Source organism: Perca fluviatilis, chromosome 1 (assembly GCF_010015445.1).
Source record: "Perca fluviatilis chromosome 1, GENO_Pfluv_1.0, whole genome shotgun sequence".
NCBI classification, from domain to species: Eukaryota; Metazoa; Chordata; class Actinopteri; order Perciformes; family Percidae; genus Perca; species Perca fluviatilis.
The window spans coordinates 43,401,826-43,418,831 of NC_053112.1; the positions used below are offsets into that span (position 1 = coordinate 43,401,826).

At 41.1% G+C, this 17,006-nt stretch overlaps 1 protein-coding gene across 1 annotated transcript in view; it reads right to left on the reverse strand.

Moving 5' to 3' along the window:
• Positions 1 to 17,006, reverse strand: part of patl1 (PAT1 homolog 1, processing body mRNA decay factor) — a 58,144-nt gene that overhangs the window by 15,916 nt on the left and 25,222 nt on the right. Inside the window, exons 3-11 of the mRNA XM_039801515.1 lie at positions 15,971 to 16,189; positions 15,245 to 15,499; positions 12,888 to 12,976; positions 12,628 to 12,708; positions 11,772 to 11,972; positions 10,376 to 10,477; positions 9,635 to 9,721; positions 9,093 to 9,310; positions 3,099 to 3,243 (exon numbers count right to left, since the gene is read on the reverse strand). Coding sequence (XP_039657449.1) covers positions 3,099 to 3,243; positions 9,093 to 9,310; positions 9,635 to 9,721; positions 10,376 to 10,477; positions 11,772 to 11,972; positions 12,628 to 12,708; positions 12,888 to 12,976; positions 15,245 to 15,499; positions 15,971 to 16,189 — 1,397 coding nt within the window. The remainder of the gene's footprint in view (positions 1 to 3,098; positions 3,244 to 9,092; positions 9,311 to 9,634; positions 9,722 to 10,375; positions 10,478 to 11,771; positions 11,973 to 12,627; positions 12,709 to 12,887; positions 12,977 to 15,244; positions 15,500 to 15,970; positions 16,190 to 17,006) is intronic.

Genomic DNA, 17,006 nt, shown 5'->3' on the forward strand with positions numbered 1-17,006 from the left:
ATGTAAATACAGTACAGGCCAAAAGTTTGGACACACCTTCTCATTCAATGCGTTTGCTTTTTATTTTCATGACTATTTACATTGTAGATTCTCACTGAAGGCATCAAAACTATGAATGAACACATATGGAATTATGTACTTAACAAAAAAGTGTGAAATAACTGAAAACATGTCTTATATTTTAGATTCTTCAAAGTATCCACCCTTTGCTTTTTTATTAATAAGGGGAAAAATTCCACTAATTAACCCTGACAAAGCACACCTGTGAAGTGAAAACCATTTCAGGTGACTACCTCATGAAGCTCATTGAGAGAACACCAAGGGTTTGCAAAGTTATCAAAAAAGCAAAGGGTGGCTACTTTGAAGAATCTAAAATATAAGACTTACCACAGGTTCCAGTTACTCTTTTAATGTGTGTAATTATAATGTGTTGAGTTATTTAAACAAACGATTGGGGAAATAAACGCCGCTTGTCCGTGAGTCTCATTGATAGAGCTTGCGGCTGGATGGAGCTCCATCAAAGGAGAGCTAGCTAGCCTCCTCTTAGAATTCCTCTGGAATTCACAAAAAATTTATTAACTTGAAATCGGACACCGTTGTTAGCTTAATAAAACATTTAGTTAGATGTTGTATAAGTGGCGTGACGAAATTCAAACCGTAAATATACTCGAATTACGACCAAAAATGAAGCTAACTAGCCGCAATCTGTACACATAGGATTGAAGGGACAGTCTCAGCTAACGAAACCCTTACTGTACGTACACACCGCCGCCGACTTGAGCTGCAAAGAAGCTCTGGCCGCCCTGTCGAGGACGCTTGTCAAAAAGTACGGGGAAGCTTATTGACGCTTTGGCCGCTCTGACGTAGCAGCATTCTTCGATCATGTTCAACACACGATTGAAGAAAAAGCACAAGCAGCCACTGCACGGCCAATCCATTGACACTAGAAACCTTTTATAAATTGCATATATAATGATTATATATAATGATACATTGTTGGTCGCGGTGGTGTCTGTTAGCAGTTAGCTCGCTAGTTAGCCGCTGAACCGCAGCAGAATGCAGGCAGAGCGAGCAGCTGCCAACTGTTGATCCGTGCAGGACTTCACCGTGAGCAGACTGTTTAGAGACCATGTGACCGGCAGGTAACGTTAACTGGTCCCTATACACAAACAATGTCATATCATAAATGATAGGGGAACCCAGCAACGGCGATTATAAGATTTTCCTCCATTTTCATGGAACTAATGTCTTGGTAGGAACAAAAGTTTACATCGTATGTTTCTCTGGGATCAGCCAGCACGAAGGACGTCTATATTCCGATTGGTTGCTGCCGTTTGCCGCTGCTTGCCGCTGAACCGGGTCATAGGCCATTACCATAAAGTTGACCAAAGTTCAACTTTCTGATTGACGCTCTGGACGCTAGCCAAAGCGCTTCCGAAACGATTTGACGCTCCTTGCAGCTGAGAGAAGCCAGCTTCCATTGAAAATGAATGACTTCCGGTATCTTTAGAAGCTCAAGTCGGCGGCAGTACGGTTACAGCTCACAAATATTCATTAACTTGAAATCGTACACCGTTGTTAGCTTTATAAAACATTTAGTTAGATGTTGTATAAGTGGCGTGACGAAATTCAAACTGTAAATATACTCGAATTACGACCAAAAATGAAGCTAACTAGCCGCAATCTGTACACACAGATTGAAGGGACAGTCGCAGCTAACGAAACCCTTACAGCTCACAAATATTCATTAACTTGAAATCGGACACCGTTGTTAGCTTTATAAAACATTTAGTTAGATGTTGTATAAGTGGCGTGACGAAATTCAAACTGTAAATATACTCGAATTACGACCAAAAATGAAGCTAACTAGCCACAATCTGTACACATAGGATTGAAGGGACAGTCGCAGCTAACGAATGAATTACAAATATTCATTAACTTGAAATCGGACACCGTTGTTAGCTTTATAAGACATTTAGGTATATGTTGTATAGCTAAGTGGCATGACATGTGTGTAACATGTGGTAAGAGATTGCTGGTGTAACAAGGTCGCTGACCGTGCTCTCACTCTCACACACGGGCCATTTAGCTAGCAGGAAGAGAGGAGATGCAGGCCCTGGAGCTCTGTCAGGGCAGCGGCGTTTGGTAGCTAGTCCATTAGCCCAAACGGTGACTTTGCGCGGGTATAAGGTGCTGTGGGCTGCCGGAGCTCAATCGAGCTCACAGCAGGCCGGGCGGCGAGGCAGCAACACAGGCAGCTGAACTCCGACACACAGTTTTACCAAATTTGCAATTAGCCATCCATTTTCGTAAAAACGGCCCATATTTCAGCTTTATATAGTTGATTTCTCGCATAAAAAAAAAGTCTCAGAAGTGAATTTGGTAAGGAAATACCCTATATAATCATTCTATCACCCCTTTAAACATAATTATGAATCTTACTGATCTCCAGTTACAGAAACAAATCACACTAACTGACCATGGCCCTGCCAATGTAAGGGGACTTTCATACTTTCACATTTAGTTTGGCTGAAGTTTGCTCCCCCCCCCCCCTTGGTGCGGTTCGTTTGGGCAGGTGTGGATGCAACAATCACACTCAGATAAGCACCAAAAGCAGGCCAAACAAGCATACCGAGACCTCCTTGAAGAAGAAGAGTCCTGGTGGTTCCAAACTTTCATTTCACAATTATTGAGGCGACTGTGCTCCTGGAAACACTCAAAAGTTTTTAAAATGGTTTTATACGTCTGCCGTGATCTATGCCATGCCACAATTTTATCGCAGAGGTCTACAGAGAGTTCCTTGGACTTTGTTGCTTGGTTTTAGTCCCGATATGCAGGTGAATTGCTGGATCTACATACACATATGCATTATGTCCAAACAATTCACTTTGCACAAAGGCTACACCTGACCACAATTTGGAGTGCCACAGCAAAAGCTCGGAATACTTATGTAGACATTTAATTTTTTTTATTTTTAATACATTTCTAAAAAAAAAAAATGGAAATTTTAGCCATTTAAAATTACATCTACAATACAAAGTGTGAAAACAGTGTGGAGGTCTGAATACTTGCTGAAGCCAATGTATATAAAAACCAACCTGATAGTAGTAGTCATCCAGGTAAGGGTCAGTACTTTGCAGCTGCATCATCTGGATCTTGGTTACCCATTCCTTCTCTTTTTGAGTCATAAGGTTACTATAGGGGTCCCTGCTGCGCCGGTCCAATCCAGTCCTGCCACGGTCCCTAACGGGAGGTTAAAAAGACAAAGATGACATGGGCTGCGGTTAAATAGTCAAAAACATGACCCTTTATGTATTTTTTCTAACGACTTTTCCTCAACCTCGATGGAAAACGTTAACGGACGGATGCCAAGGAAACATGTAAAGGAGAATTCATAAGGACTCAGGAAAAGACAACCGTGGCACATGCGAATCCGACTGCACTTGGCTATGACGTAATTATGCGACGGTAGATGTTATTGATGGTGAAACTAAAACATTCAAAAGTTGCACTACAAAATGTGCATCTGGATACTTACATTAAGAGACCGAGAATATCGTATATGAGGAAAAACTGCATCTCTTATTCATATTTTAATCATTTTATAGCAATAAGAGCTAAAGACATACCGTTCTTTTTGCAGCTAAAAGCTAACACTCTGGCCGTCAAGGTGGTATCTTTGTATTTTTTGAGGTTTTCTATCCAGCCTGGAACTTGTGCCTTTTTTTTTAGGGTCCTTGAGCAATAAAACTCTTACATTCAAGATTTATCCACTTGATCTCCATAAGTTATAAATTTTTCGGTTGTTGCTGGCTTGATGCTTTGTGAGAGCTTGTTGAGGTTTTGTCAACCAATGGAAGGCAGGTCTGTCACACATTACGCCCATATAGAGAGACGAAGTCACGCCCTTCTACTTCCGGTCCATGGGACCTTAATTCGGAAAAAATATGAACGAGAGTCAATGGAGAGATTTATTTTTTGATCCCGTTTAAATTGAGCCATGGATTACAAATATGATGTTCGTCAATTTCAAACATTATTTTTCAACCGAAGAAAGTCTCAGTTTATTGTTAAACTGTTGAAGTATAAGACTGTGAAAATACGTAATTAGAAAGACTACACACTTCATGGATGAAGTCTCGCTGAAGCTACAGAGTGTATCGTACCGGGGATGTAACGTTACTCAAATGAGCAGAGGATCTCGCTTGTTCTTTTGCTTATCTGCTGAAAACACTTCACTGGATAAAACACAGCAGTAAAGTTAACGTTACATGTGTTGTTTAACAGAGCTAAGCTAGCGAGCAAACCAAGCATCAAGCTAGGTGAGGTAGATTGTGTGAGACGGGAGATGTAGTTCACGAAGCGGTTTCACACAAAACTAAGTGGTCATATGACAATCCTACGGCTAACAGACTTTTTTTCGGTTGAAAAATTCTTTTAAATTGACGAACATATTTGTAATCCATGGCTCAATTCAAACGGGATCAAAAAATAATTTGCTTCTCCCCGTTCACTACTGTTCATATTTTTTCTGAGTTAAGGTCCCATGAGGTCCACCGGAAGGGGCGTGACTTCGGCTCTCTATAAGGCATCCGAGGGAGAACAAAGATTGTTTATTGTGAGGAGAGATCACTCAGTCAGAATAGTAAGATGTGACCAAAGATCATCTATTACCGTTCTAAACCGTTCTACAGAGAAGAATGACCTCACTGTTTTGAGTTTTGGTATACATTTGGGCCTTTTTTAAAGAAATGTAAATAGTTTGTCCTTTATAAGAGTTATAATGTTCATTATGTTTATTTTTGCACTGAATGACTCCAAATATATAGGAGAACTACACAAATGCTTGTGAAGCATTGCTGTGTGTGATATCAATAAATATGACATTATTATTTTGAGTATTGACATAGCTGAATGTCATGAGGGCAAAAGCGTCTGGACTTTTTTTTTTTTTATGTAGATATTTTGTCAACTGTATAAGTTACAGTATAATGTTTATTTCTTCACAGTTTGACTCCCAAGACATATGAGAAGTGTTTTAGACAGGAGATTGGCTTAGCTTTTGTTGCTGTGTGTGATATCAATACATATCTGTGAGATTCATGTTCCATTTTATTTGTCTTTAAGGTCCTACAACCTTTAACATTCAAGTGACCTCACTGCAGCACAAATATATATATATATATAAAAAAAAAAAGGTGTTCATAGATTGACCGTGGACAACAGGGTTGATGTTTTACAAGCTTTCTTAGAAAATAAAACCAGACGGACCAGAGGTTGTCAAAAATCCTTTAGGGCTTTGAATGTTAAGGACATATAAACCTGTATGACTTACAATTTCCACCACAATAAGGTGTTATCTTTAATCAGGATATATCCTTTAGTGCCACATAAAACAAACTTCAACAAAACAATGCAGAAAAACTAGTTCATGCATTTGTTACTTTGAGGCTGGACTATTGTTATTCCTCTCCAGACTCTCCAATTGATCCAGAATGCAGCAGCATGTGTACTGACAAGAACTAGGAAAAGAGATCCTATCTCTCCTTTCTGTGTGCATTCATGTCCCATTAATGAATGCTCCTAACTTAGCTTCTTCCCCAGAGTCCTTGTGCCTTCCAGACAGGAATTGTTGGTAGTGTACTCCACAGGAAAAAAAAAAAAAAAAAAAAAAGAGCATGAACCGAGAGCCTGTGAATGTGTCTTATCAGTAAATATGATCAAACAAAAGGTCAAACAACTGCTATGATAGAGAAACTGTAAAATATCATTAGATAATATATGTATACATGTAAATCTTTACATATCTAACCCTATAACATATACAACCGAATGGAAATAGCCAAAAACTGAAAACATGTAATTTTACTGAGTGACATGACATGTTATGCTACTGTACTGCAATTTATAAAGGGAGAATAAAAACAAACCATATGGTCCAGGGGTAACTGCAGGCCTCTTCCTCCCTGTCATCTTCATCTGCCTCCTTCTGATCACTCTCTGCCTCTGTCCCTCTCTCTGAATCTGCAACCTCCTCTTCATCCCTCACAGTCAATTCTTCCTTTCGCTTTTTTCTTTCACTTATTTCTGCATCTTCTTCTGTGGTCTTCTCCTGCTCTGACCCGCCTGGTCTCTCCCGTTTACTGCCTTCTCCTTCTTCATTTCCCTCCTTCTCTTCCTCCTGTGCACTACTCAGAATATTCTTGGCTGGCAATACTTTTAGGCTTCAGCTAATATCTCCAGCTACTCTGGTCTGCAAAAGTCAAGATGTGAAAAGCTCTGGTTATCCTTGTATTACACTACACTGTAGAGCCCTGTAGCAGTTAGGTTTAGACTAGCCTTCTTAATCCCACTGTATTTGTTGTTTTCCCAGTTTGACTGTAAAAAGTACCCAACCCTACTCGTGAGACCGTCCTGATCTCGCAAGCTCCAGTTTTCCACTCGCAGATCAGTCTGGCATCTTGAGATAGAGAAAATTTGGAGCCAAACGACCGACCAATCAGCTTTGGTTTTGAGGTGGGTTTAGGTGTGACGCAATGAGAAGCGACTTAGTCTAAACAACATGGCAGCTTCCACGGATGAGATGAGCGTAGCTATTGCGCAAGTTTTATCCGAAGGAGAAAGTATCCATAATTAAAAAAATAAAAAAGTTGGTTATGCACATTGCGCGATATTGTGAAAAACATTCATAGCATAAATGGCCGTGGCCTATATCATCAGATTCAGCTCGATTCAAAGAACACGTGGATGTAAGGTTTTCTAATTGAGATTCAGCTGAAATCAGGGAATGCGTGGAAATGTGTATTTTAATGTGTGATGTACGGTTTGGGAGTTATAAGGCCAAACACTTATCTCTGCTATAGCACCACCTAGTGGTGGATATTGTTGTGCCTGAGGTCCTTGAGGGATCTGGACCAGTTTTGAAAATGGCACCCAAAAGACGACACGGTTGATTAATAACATAACTAATTACACTGGTCGCAGTGTTTCCCACACATAGACTATTGTGTGACGGTGCGCTTAAAACACCATCGAGCCCACCGTGCACACAGCGTCTGTCTCCATCAAGGAGAGAAGACTGATGGCGAAATTCACACGTTCATGAAAGGTTGGCATCTATCTCGTGAACACCTTTACACAATCACCGACCCGACTCTTAGCAAACAAGCGACTGCACCTGCTTTAGAAAGTTAACTAGTCGCAAGTTTGTGGTAAAATGCAGTTGGGTTGTCGAGGTTAAAAAAACTATAGCAGATGTGAATCAAATAAACGTATTATAAATAATGTTATGTAATTTTTTACTCTTACACTGAATGTTTGCTGCTTCAATCCAGATTAGGCCTGTCACGATAACAAATTTTGCTGGACGATAAATTGTCCCAGAAATTATTGCGATAAACGATAACATTGTCGTTAAGAGACCAATTTACATCTAATGATAATGGCATAATAATGCAGGTACACTTTTTCAAAGATCAATACACTTTTATTTCTAAAGAATATTTAACACTGGAACTGGAAGACATTTTAAATATCCACAATATGTCTTTGATCTCCTTTAGTGTGTGTTCTCCCAGGCAATTCATAGCCTGCTGGCTGTCAAAAGTTTGCTGCATTCCTCGAGTGTTTGTGCGATAGACTACAGACTCTGTACTACATTTTACAATTATTTAACACTAAATATTAAATTTAAATAATATATAATTAATAAATTGTATCTATCTGCCACAGGGCGAGTAAATGTTTGTACCAAAATTGTTTTTCAGTCTTCATTTTGGCGAAGGTGCGGCTTCTGCTCCTCTGCAGGTGTGTCTCCACCGCCTCCACCTACAGGTTGTCAGCTGTGTGGTTTGAAATGAAATGGAGAAAACGGGACGCAGAGTAACACGGTTGATATCGCTCATATACTTTTTAGTTTTTTGACGGCGCCTTAACTGCAAAGTGCTGCAGGAAACCCTGCCCCAACTCTCAACTAGCGTTTTCTGTCTCTGTCTTTCTCTCCGCCAGGAGTCCCGCCCCCACAAAGACCACGCGACTGACAAGAGGGTTCACTCCTCGTTACGCTAAGGAACTGAGAGTGGTCCTCTAGTCTCTTTGGTAGAGAGAGACGAGAAAAACAAACAAGCATGCAAATGGAAATTATCGCGGCCGGAAAAATTATCGAGCTCATTTTTTTTATCGTGCGATTAATTGATTTATTGACTATCGTGACAGGCCTAATCCAGATCAGTATTGAAAAGTATTTTCCACGACTGAAAAAGGCACATGTTGAGGATAAGGACCAGCCTGAACCGGAGGTATCCGACCAGTGTGATTAGTTATGTTATTAATTATTTTCAGGCTTCAACCAGTGAAAGACAGGGTCAGGGAGAGAAAGGACAGCATCCAACTGCGTGTCCTCCTCAGTTTTTGACTTTTTAATGTGAGATTGTGTAAAGGTGTCCACGAGATACCAACCTTTCATGAACGTGTGAATTTCACCAGCCGTCTTCTCTCGTTTTGATGGAGACAGACGCTGTGTGCACGGAGGGGAGGGGCTGTGTGTGTGTGTGTGTGTGTGTGTGTGCGAAAGTCGCGTGAGCGACAGAGAGACGGAGGAGAGCAGGGAAAGGAAATGCTGCTGAACAAATACACTGCATGTTTTAAATAGCGTAAAAAAAATAAAAATGAATAACAAAATGCGGCCGGTGTCGATTGTATGGCGCACCGCCACAAATTAGTCTGTGTGGGAAACACTTCATTTCTTTTGCTCTCATTGGCTGTAGCCAGCAGACACCCCAATAGGTCAAGATATATAGCCTGCTAAATATCTGGAATGCGTCTTCTAGGCATCAGCAAGCCTCCTTGGCTTGCTTCTTTGAACAGTACATACAAAGTGCTTGAGCGCCGATTTGCGAGCATTGAGCCAACGCCGATTTGCGTCTAATCTAGGGCTTTTGTCAGGGAGCTCCAAAAACTGGCAAGTAAAAACTCATGGCTTAAGTCCTGTAGTGTGAACTAGACATTAGTGATCCCGGACCACAGTACTGTGTAACCTTGCAGCTCTTAGAAACTCATTGTTCATATGTACACAAACATACACACTTGCTTACCCTCCCCGGTTCTGCATGCGTTGGGTGAGCATGCGGCGGTGCTGGGGGTGAAGGTGTGTGGTGTTGTGTCGGATAGGTGGCGTGTGGTTGGGGGGGCCATGAGGGGGTGGCGGACCCATTCTATGACCAAGTGGAGGAGGAGGGCCCCCAAAGAATGGCCTAAAACCACCACCTGGTAACAAAGGAGGCGCTGGACCACCATGAGGAAAACCAGCCACCTGGGAAGAGAGGAGGGGGAGGAAGAGGAGATTACCTAGTGAGAATGATTCATTTCATTTATAAGTGAAGCAGTTTCCTGACTTGTGAGTGTGTGTGTGTGTGTGTGTGTGTGTGTGTGTGTGTGTGTGTGTGTGTATGTGTGTATGTGTGTGTGAGATCCCGCATACGCAATATGCCACATGAGCGTTATTACTTTGGTAGCAACCACATTTCTGAAAGCTTCATTACAGTTAGACTATCTTATTTTCAAGATATTACCTATGACCAGAGTTGCAAGTTATGTGTTTCTGCAGCAATCTAAAAAGACCATCTGCTGTACCAACCTGAGAGTTGAGCAGCTGAGCCCGTTGAATCTGTGACAGGACAGGACCAACTCCAGGAGGGAACGGACCGCGACACAGCGGAGAGTTCTGAACAAAAACAGCACATAGAAACTTCATACTCTGGAGTAATGAAAATGAAAGCTGGTTTGTCTCTCTCGTCTTTATTTCTTAAAATAAAAATGAAATATGAAAATTGTTACTTTCTTGCCAAGACTTAGATGAGCAGCAACTAATATAAAATTTAAAAAAGCTTTATATCCCATCACAACATGAACGCCATGAAAAGCTTTGACCATGATGCGATAAGCGCAATTTACCATTTTAGAAACGTTGTCCGTATTAAGTATATAACATTTGTTGGACTGCAAAACAGACAGCAAATTAGGACATCTCCTTAAATACAGAGACAAACCTTATGTGTTAATAATAAAACAGGTTTGCAGACCCTATGTTTAAGCTATTCACGGAGGAAATCACAGAAACACAAATTATATTATATTAAATATATTATATTAATTGACTTGTATTGTGCCATTAAACTTAAAAGGAACCCTAGGGATGCCCCCTAGGAGGAGGGGCCTATTATTAATATATAAAATGTTCTTTCGGGGTGGGGGGGGGGGTTGGGAGGGAGTGCCGCCCCCCCAAAACAATGGTAGAGGAAACACTGATGCTCTTTGATTTAATGTTCATACAAAGCTTAAAAACCAGAGGGAAGGATGGAGGAGAGGAAAAACTCACAGCTATATTGAGTAGGGTGTTGGGTGACACACGCTCAGGAAAAGGAGGAGGGTATCTGTGTTGGACTGGGGCTCTCACATGAACCGCCGTGGGGTGGTGGATCTACACACACACACACACACACACACACACACACACACACACACACACACACACACACACACACACACACACACACACACACACACACACACACACACACACACACACACACACACACACACACACACAGGGTTAACAGAAACAAAGCAAACTACATGTTAAGTAATATCACAATATGATGCATGGTAACTACTACAACTAATAAGACTGCTAGTCGTACTATGATGATATGATACATAAATCTCTTTGACTATTAAAAACTTCAAATAAATGACTGCTACTGAATATATTTTATCGGTTAAGCCTACATGTTTAAACTTGGAACATGTCTGACTAGGACATCCTGCGGTAGTATAAAAGAAAGACTGTGGTAGGTGGTCCATCAAGTGTATTTAAAAACATTTGGCTTCTACTAGGACAAATGGCATTCCAAATTGGCATACAGCAAAAACAATGGGGGGCTTTTTTGAGCAGTGCTGGCTTGGCTTGACTGCGCTTCAGACAGCACAGCAGGGATTTACATCTCCATTACAACAGGGCTACTGCTTAAAGGTGTGTCTTTAAATGTAATCTGCTTGTTGAGTCAATGACATTTAAAAAAAATTTCAAAACTTTTGTTCCTATAATTTCTTCACGAAAAAAGTCACATTAGTTTGTTAGTTAAAAGCTATTATTATGAAGCAGCAACATCAGGAAATGTTGGGTTTTCATCAGCAGCAATTTAACTCCTATACAGGCAAGGCGCCAGGATGAAGTGAGGCAGGCCGTGACATGTTTTTCCATCTGTCTGTCTGTCTGTCTGTCTGTCTGTCAATCAATTTCAGTAGCCGGGACAGCGCCACACCTAGGCCAACACACATGCACCACCGCCCCTACAAACACACCCCAAACAGTGCCTAGTCTGAGAACTAGTTATAATTAATTTTGATGAGAACTCGTTATAATTAAATTTTGATGCATAACTAAATAATGTGGGATTACTATTCCTTATTTCATGGGCTACTGGATTTCTGTGGTAATGCCACATGTATGTATCATTTAGCATTTATATGTATAAAAAGGAAAAGAACAAAGCATTTAAATATTGATTTTGACGTTGATTATCATGGCAACGAGCGAAGCTTCAAAGCATTTGTGTCAGCTTTAATACAATCTATGGTTTAAAAAGTGCCAATGGAAAAACACCATTACCGACCAACTTAACAATCGTGAAAAGGGGGGTATGATGGTGAAAAAATATACAAATCAGTAAAGAAGCACAGTAGAATGACAAGAACAGTTGTCTGTTATTCACCTGATGATTCAGGGCATGGCTCATAGGCTGTTTGGGTGGGGTCCCAATAGGCACTGCCCTCACCGGAGGGGAGCCAATCACAGGGGAAGAAGAGCGTGGAGGTGGGACCCTTTCTGACAAATCCCGTCCTTCATCATTCCTGCTTTGAGGAGGTCGTTTAGGAAGGCCCACCTCCTTGATTATAGACATTAGTGGACTATCCTGAAGAGGAAGAAGAGGGTGAATAACCTATTAGAAAAATACAGATGATGAATCAACAGCTTAGTCAAGCCCTTTCATCATGTACAAAGATTAGGAGAAATATTTGTTGTCTATATTCAGTTGATACACATCGTGATGAACATATTGAAAAGAAAAGTTTAGTAATATTTCAAAATGGGATTAAGTTTTTTTTTTTTTTGGACCATAAATTACTTAATATAAATTAATATCAACAGCTTTTTGTGACTACGGATGCCAAAATTGGCCGAGTTGCAGGGGCTTTAATGAAAAAAATGGTTGCAGGAATCTGTACTCCCTGTTAATCTTAAACAATTGTTGGGGGTTATTTTGTACATCTCCATCATACTGTATTACAATTGCAGGGTATTTTGTACATCCCCATCATATTACAATTACAGGTACATGGATTTAGATGGTGGCCATTATGCAATAATTTAGCAATGCAGAGGAGAGTAGCATTTTCAACTTCATTTATTAACTTTGTTAGTGTAATGTGTAAAATGTCCTATTAGGGTAATTTTGAATCCGTTTTAAGTTATGCCCTATACAATTTTTAAGCAACCTAAGGATAAGCTGTTCAACTAGATATGGATACCCAGTGTTTTGAAGAAGGAGAAGAGGGAGTGTCCCCTACCTCCATGTGTGTAACCAGTCCGGGGGTGACACTGACCGGCCCAAACCCCATACTGTTCTCCCAGATACTGTGAGAGTTCATCTAGAGATTATGAGAAAAAAAAAAAGGTCCTGAAAAAAAAAGTTTAAATAAACATAATAGCAAGTTGCTTCTCGTTAAATTGTCCCTTTGCACAATCCGGGAATATAAATATATAGGGAATAAATATGGCTTTAACAAAATACTATAGAATAATACACAGAGTCAGTTAAAAAACTAACCTGGGCCATAGGAGCAGTCCCTCTGCGCAGCAAGTGTTGCTGCTGTTGGTAGCTGAGCAAAGACGAGGGAGAAGGGCCAGGAGGAAGACCTGGAGTAGTAGATATTTAAATTAAACAGGGCAAATACAGCAGGGTAAACCACACTGTCACAAAGCAGTGTCTGTAGTAGTGTGTCTGAAGGTAAATTTGTAGCAATGTAACATTAATCACATTGTGACAAAACAAAATATTTATTCTTGGCTTAACAATGACACCACTGCACTGTTAAGACTGAACACAAAGCATGGTGAATTAGGGCTGGGCGATAAAACAATCTCAAAATGGGATCACAATAAAATTCAGGTCGATTTACCCGATAACACAACTGCCAGCGTCTGGCTTTTCGGATTGCCAGACACGCCCACTTCCTATTGTGAACGTTTGTCTCTTGCCAGTGTTGTGTGGAAGTGTGTTCCCCCTCCTGTGTTTAGTGTTTCATTGCTGTTAAAATATGCAGCGCCCCATCCATAATTATAGTTAGAGATATGGTTTGGTTCAGGTAACGTTAGGGGGAAACACATACGGACGCGGGAAAAGTCTTTGATGGTGAATGTGGAGCCGAGGGCAACAAAAGTGATGGTGGACATTCACAAAAGCGACGAGGAGCAGATTGAGCCGGTCTGCAAAATATGCTGGCAGTTGGTGGCAAGCAGGACAGGATCACCTGAACAGGTACCATTTAGCGACCACACAGAGTATAAAAATGCAGACTCAGGCTCATGTCCACACACACAGCCTGCAAGTTAAAAGTAGTACTGTTAGATCGACTGCTGTTAACAGCACTAGCATTAGCTGTGTTGTAGCTGCTATACGAAAACAACAATCAACCGTGTCGTCTTTTGCGGCCATTGCCCCATATGAAAAATATTTTAAAAAAAGGATTAAAAATATTTCTTAATGTATAGCGAAAGACACTTTACACATGCTTTTAAGAAGTTTTAGGTCCTTCACAAAATAAAAAGTAATGTTACCAAAACTGACTATTCACTTAGTTTGCATTTGTTGATTTTGCAGACATAAACAAGGAAAACGTAATTGTAAGATGACTGTACAAGGAAAGCAAGGCTATATTTTCTTTTGCCAGTAGAGGGCACTACTGCTGTTGACCAGTGGAGCATCTGATAATGTGAATGTGTAATCATGCAAAAAAACAAAAACATTGTGCTGAATATTGTAAAGGCATGTTTTATTTTATTTTATTTTATATGTTAATAAACTATATTCTAAAGTGCAATTAAACCTCTGGTTTCTTCCGGCTTCAGTCAGGCGCACTTCAAACAGCACTAGCCCAGCCTATGGTGAATTCAGTGTTTCCTTTAGGATTTTTTTTTAGCAGTGGGGGCAGGTCCAAACACCCCGTATTTTTTGAGTTATTATATAGGCCAACTTTGATCTTGACATATAGGCTAAGCATGATGTAGCAAACAACAATAAACCCACTATTAATTACATTATCTTAATGCAGTGTAACTAACTCAGCATGTACATAATGCACCTAAAATACAAACGTGAGCAAGGGCGTTGAGCAATCGCTATTATATCGAATCAACAGCCATGCAATTGAGCTAGCAGGTGAAGAACACAAACAACGAAAGTCACCATAACTTAATTTAAATTTGCAACACCAGGCTTAAATGAACTGACAACATAAGTTATACGACTTACAGTTCTCAAGGATGTACACACACGATCTCAACTGGCATATCATCCGGACAGCGTCTCTTTTTCCTTTCTCCCTTTTTCTTCCAAGTGACTATTCTCCAACATGCACTCTAACAATGCAGACCTATTTCTGATATCGTGGGGGACAGAAACTTTGCCGTGGGGGGCCGCCACAGTCAAATCAACATAGAGGAAACACTGGAATTGTTGTATTCACTGAGTGTGAGGAATCTTTGAATGGGCAACAATTTAAGTGAAAATTAGAGGTAATTGGCGTCCAAATCTGTATTTGAATGCTTCGTTGTTATTGATTTTTCTCAAGTAACTAGTGCAGATCCCATTCAAAACATGACCGTTGAAAACAGGTCGATTGCTTGGGCTCCTACATTGCTGCATGCAGCCTTTTCCAGAACCATTGTACCCCGAAATAACTTACAGAAGGCACCCAAACCACTTAATATGCACCTGAACTGTATACTAATGTAATGTAATTAGAATGCAGATAAAAGCCTCCTACTAACTTGGAAAATACTCACGTCAATTTTCACATCATCATTAGTTACGTGAGAAGGTTGGTAATGGACGATGATTAAGTTGGCTTTCTAATCGGTAACTGATAACACTAATAGAAAAATAATTATTGCAGTAATTCTCACCTGAGGTAGAGGGCCCAGGAGGCAGCTGGTGCTGCAGGTGATGGGGATGCTGGTGTGGTTGAGTGGGATGCAGGATGGAGGGCAGGACTCTGGGTAGGTCTAGGCCCTGCAGAGCAGACAGGCTGGATCCTGAAGAGCTGGGGGATGGACCAGGTCTCTCAGCTGCCCCGACCCCAGCAATGGCCGGGTCAGCTTCCAGGATGAGTCTGGCCAGGGACTCCGCCAAGTCGCCTTCCCCTCCTCGATCCTCCACATCTAAAAAGACAGATTTACTTTGGATTTTCCAAACAGGTGCATTTCTTTCCAGGTATATTATTGCTCAAAATATTATATCTTAAAACAACTAGTCAAGAAAAAAATGTGACCAGCAATACTGTTCAGTTATCCAATCAATTTGGCCTCTTGCCAAACCTGATTTTAAACTCTAAAAAGTTAATGAAGTAATACAAACCATCCGAAAACCTGAAAATCACCAGTAAAGTAAGGAATACTGCAATCTCACAGAGAAATGAACAGGATTCCCGAGTCGAGTCAGATTTCGTTGCTGGGAGGGGGGAACGGACCTCTATCTCACCCAGTACAGTGTGCACCCCATGTAGGCTGAGTCCTTTGTAAGGGGTACGTGTTTAAATCCGACCTACGGCCCTTTGCTGCATGTCATCCCCCCTTTCCCGTCTATCCACTGTCACTATAGTACTACAGCATTCCTCTAATTACATCACTGACCTGGTGGAGGGGGTCCAGAGGAAGACGAGGAGAATTTGAGTGAAGGGATGGAAGATGGTTGGGGGAGATGGCCCGTAGAGGAAGGAAGATGGGTGGAGGATGAGTCCTCAGCTCCTCCGGAATTTGATTCTCCTCCCATCTCTCCTCCTAACCCCAGTCCTAACCCGTCCCTCTCATCGAGCTGAGCGAGGCGTTTGTGTTCCTCCTGCCAGTCGTCATCTGGAAGAGGAGAGAAGGCAGACAAGAGTGGTTGTTTATCTGATGCCGATGAATCATCTGTGCTGCGATTTTACGTATAGTTCTAGAGACAGATGTTTTTTGGCTTATAACTATGACAAATTGTCTCAAGGGTGATTTCACAATCTCAGTAGCGTGTTTATAAAAAGGTGACAGATAGGGCTGTACCGAATCGTTCAAAGCTTCATTCATAACGTTGACATTCAAATGTACATCAACATTGGAATGCTGTGCAACTTTTTTTCCTCGCTCGTCTGTATCTCACTGACCTTCATATCAACACACCGTCCCGTACTCTCAGGAGCTCTTAATCTATTCACCTCACTACACCTCCTGCCCGTTTGACCACCATGGGGTTTATAGCCTTCAGCATCTCAGCCCCTCGCCTCTGGAATTCCCTTCCAGACATTAACCCGCTTTCCCTTTTCAAAACCCGTTTGAAAAACACATTTTTTTTTTCCACACTCATCTGTACTTAGTAATGTTCGGTTTGTTTTTACTATTATTACTATTTTATTGTCTTGTAAAGCCTGGTACAGACGGCAGGATAATTAGGCCGATTTTAGCCCCGATTCACCCCTCCCGACAATCTTAAGGATGCCCCGATTATCGTAAAATAATCTGATCAGATATTCCTGCCGTGTGTGGTGTGTTAAGACTGCTCTCGTCTGCTCGGAAGGACGTCGGGACCGCTCCGATCTCAAATTGGGGATATCCAACATGTTGGATTTATTTGGCCCGATTTCTCCTCGTGTGTGGTGTCCCCCGGGGACAAACGAGCACGCAGCCTGTGTAAAAT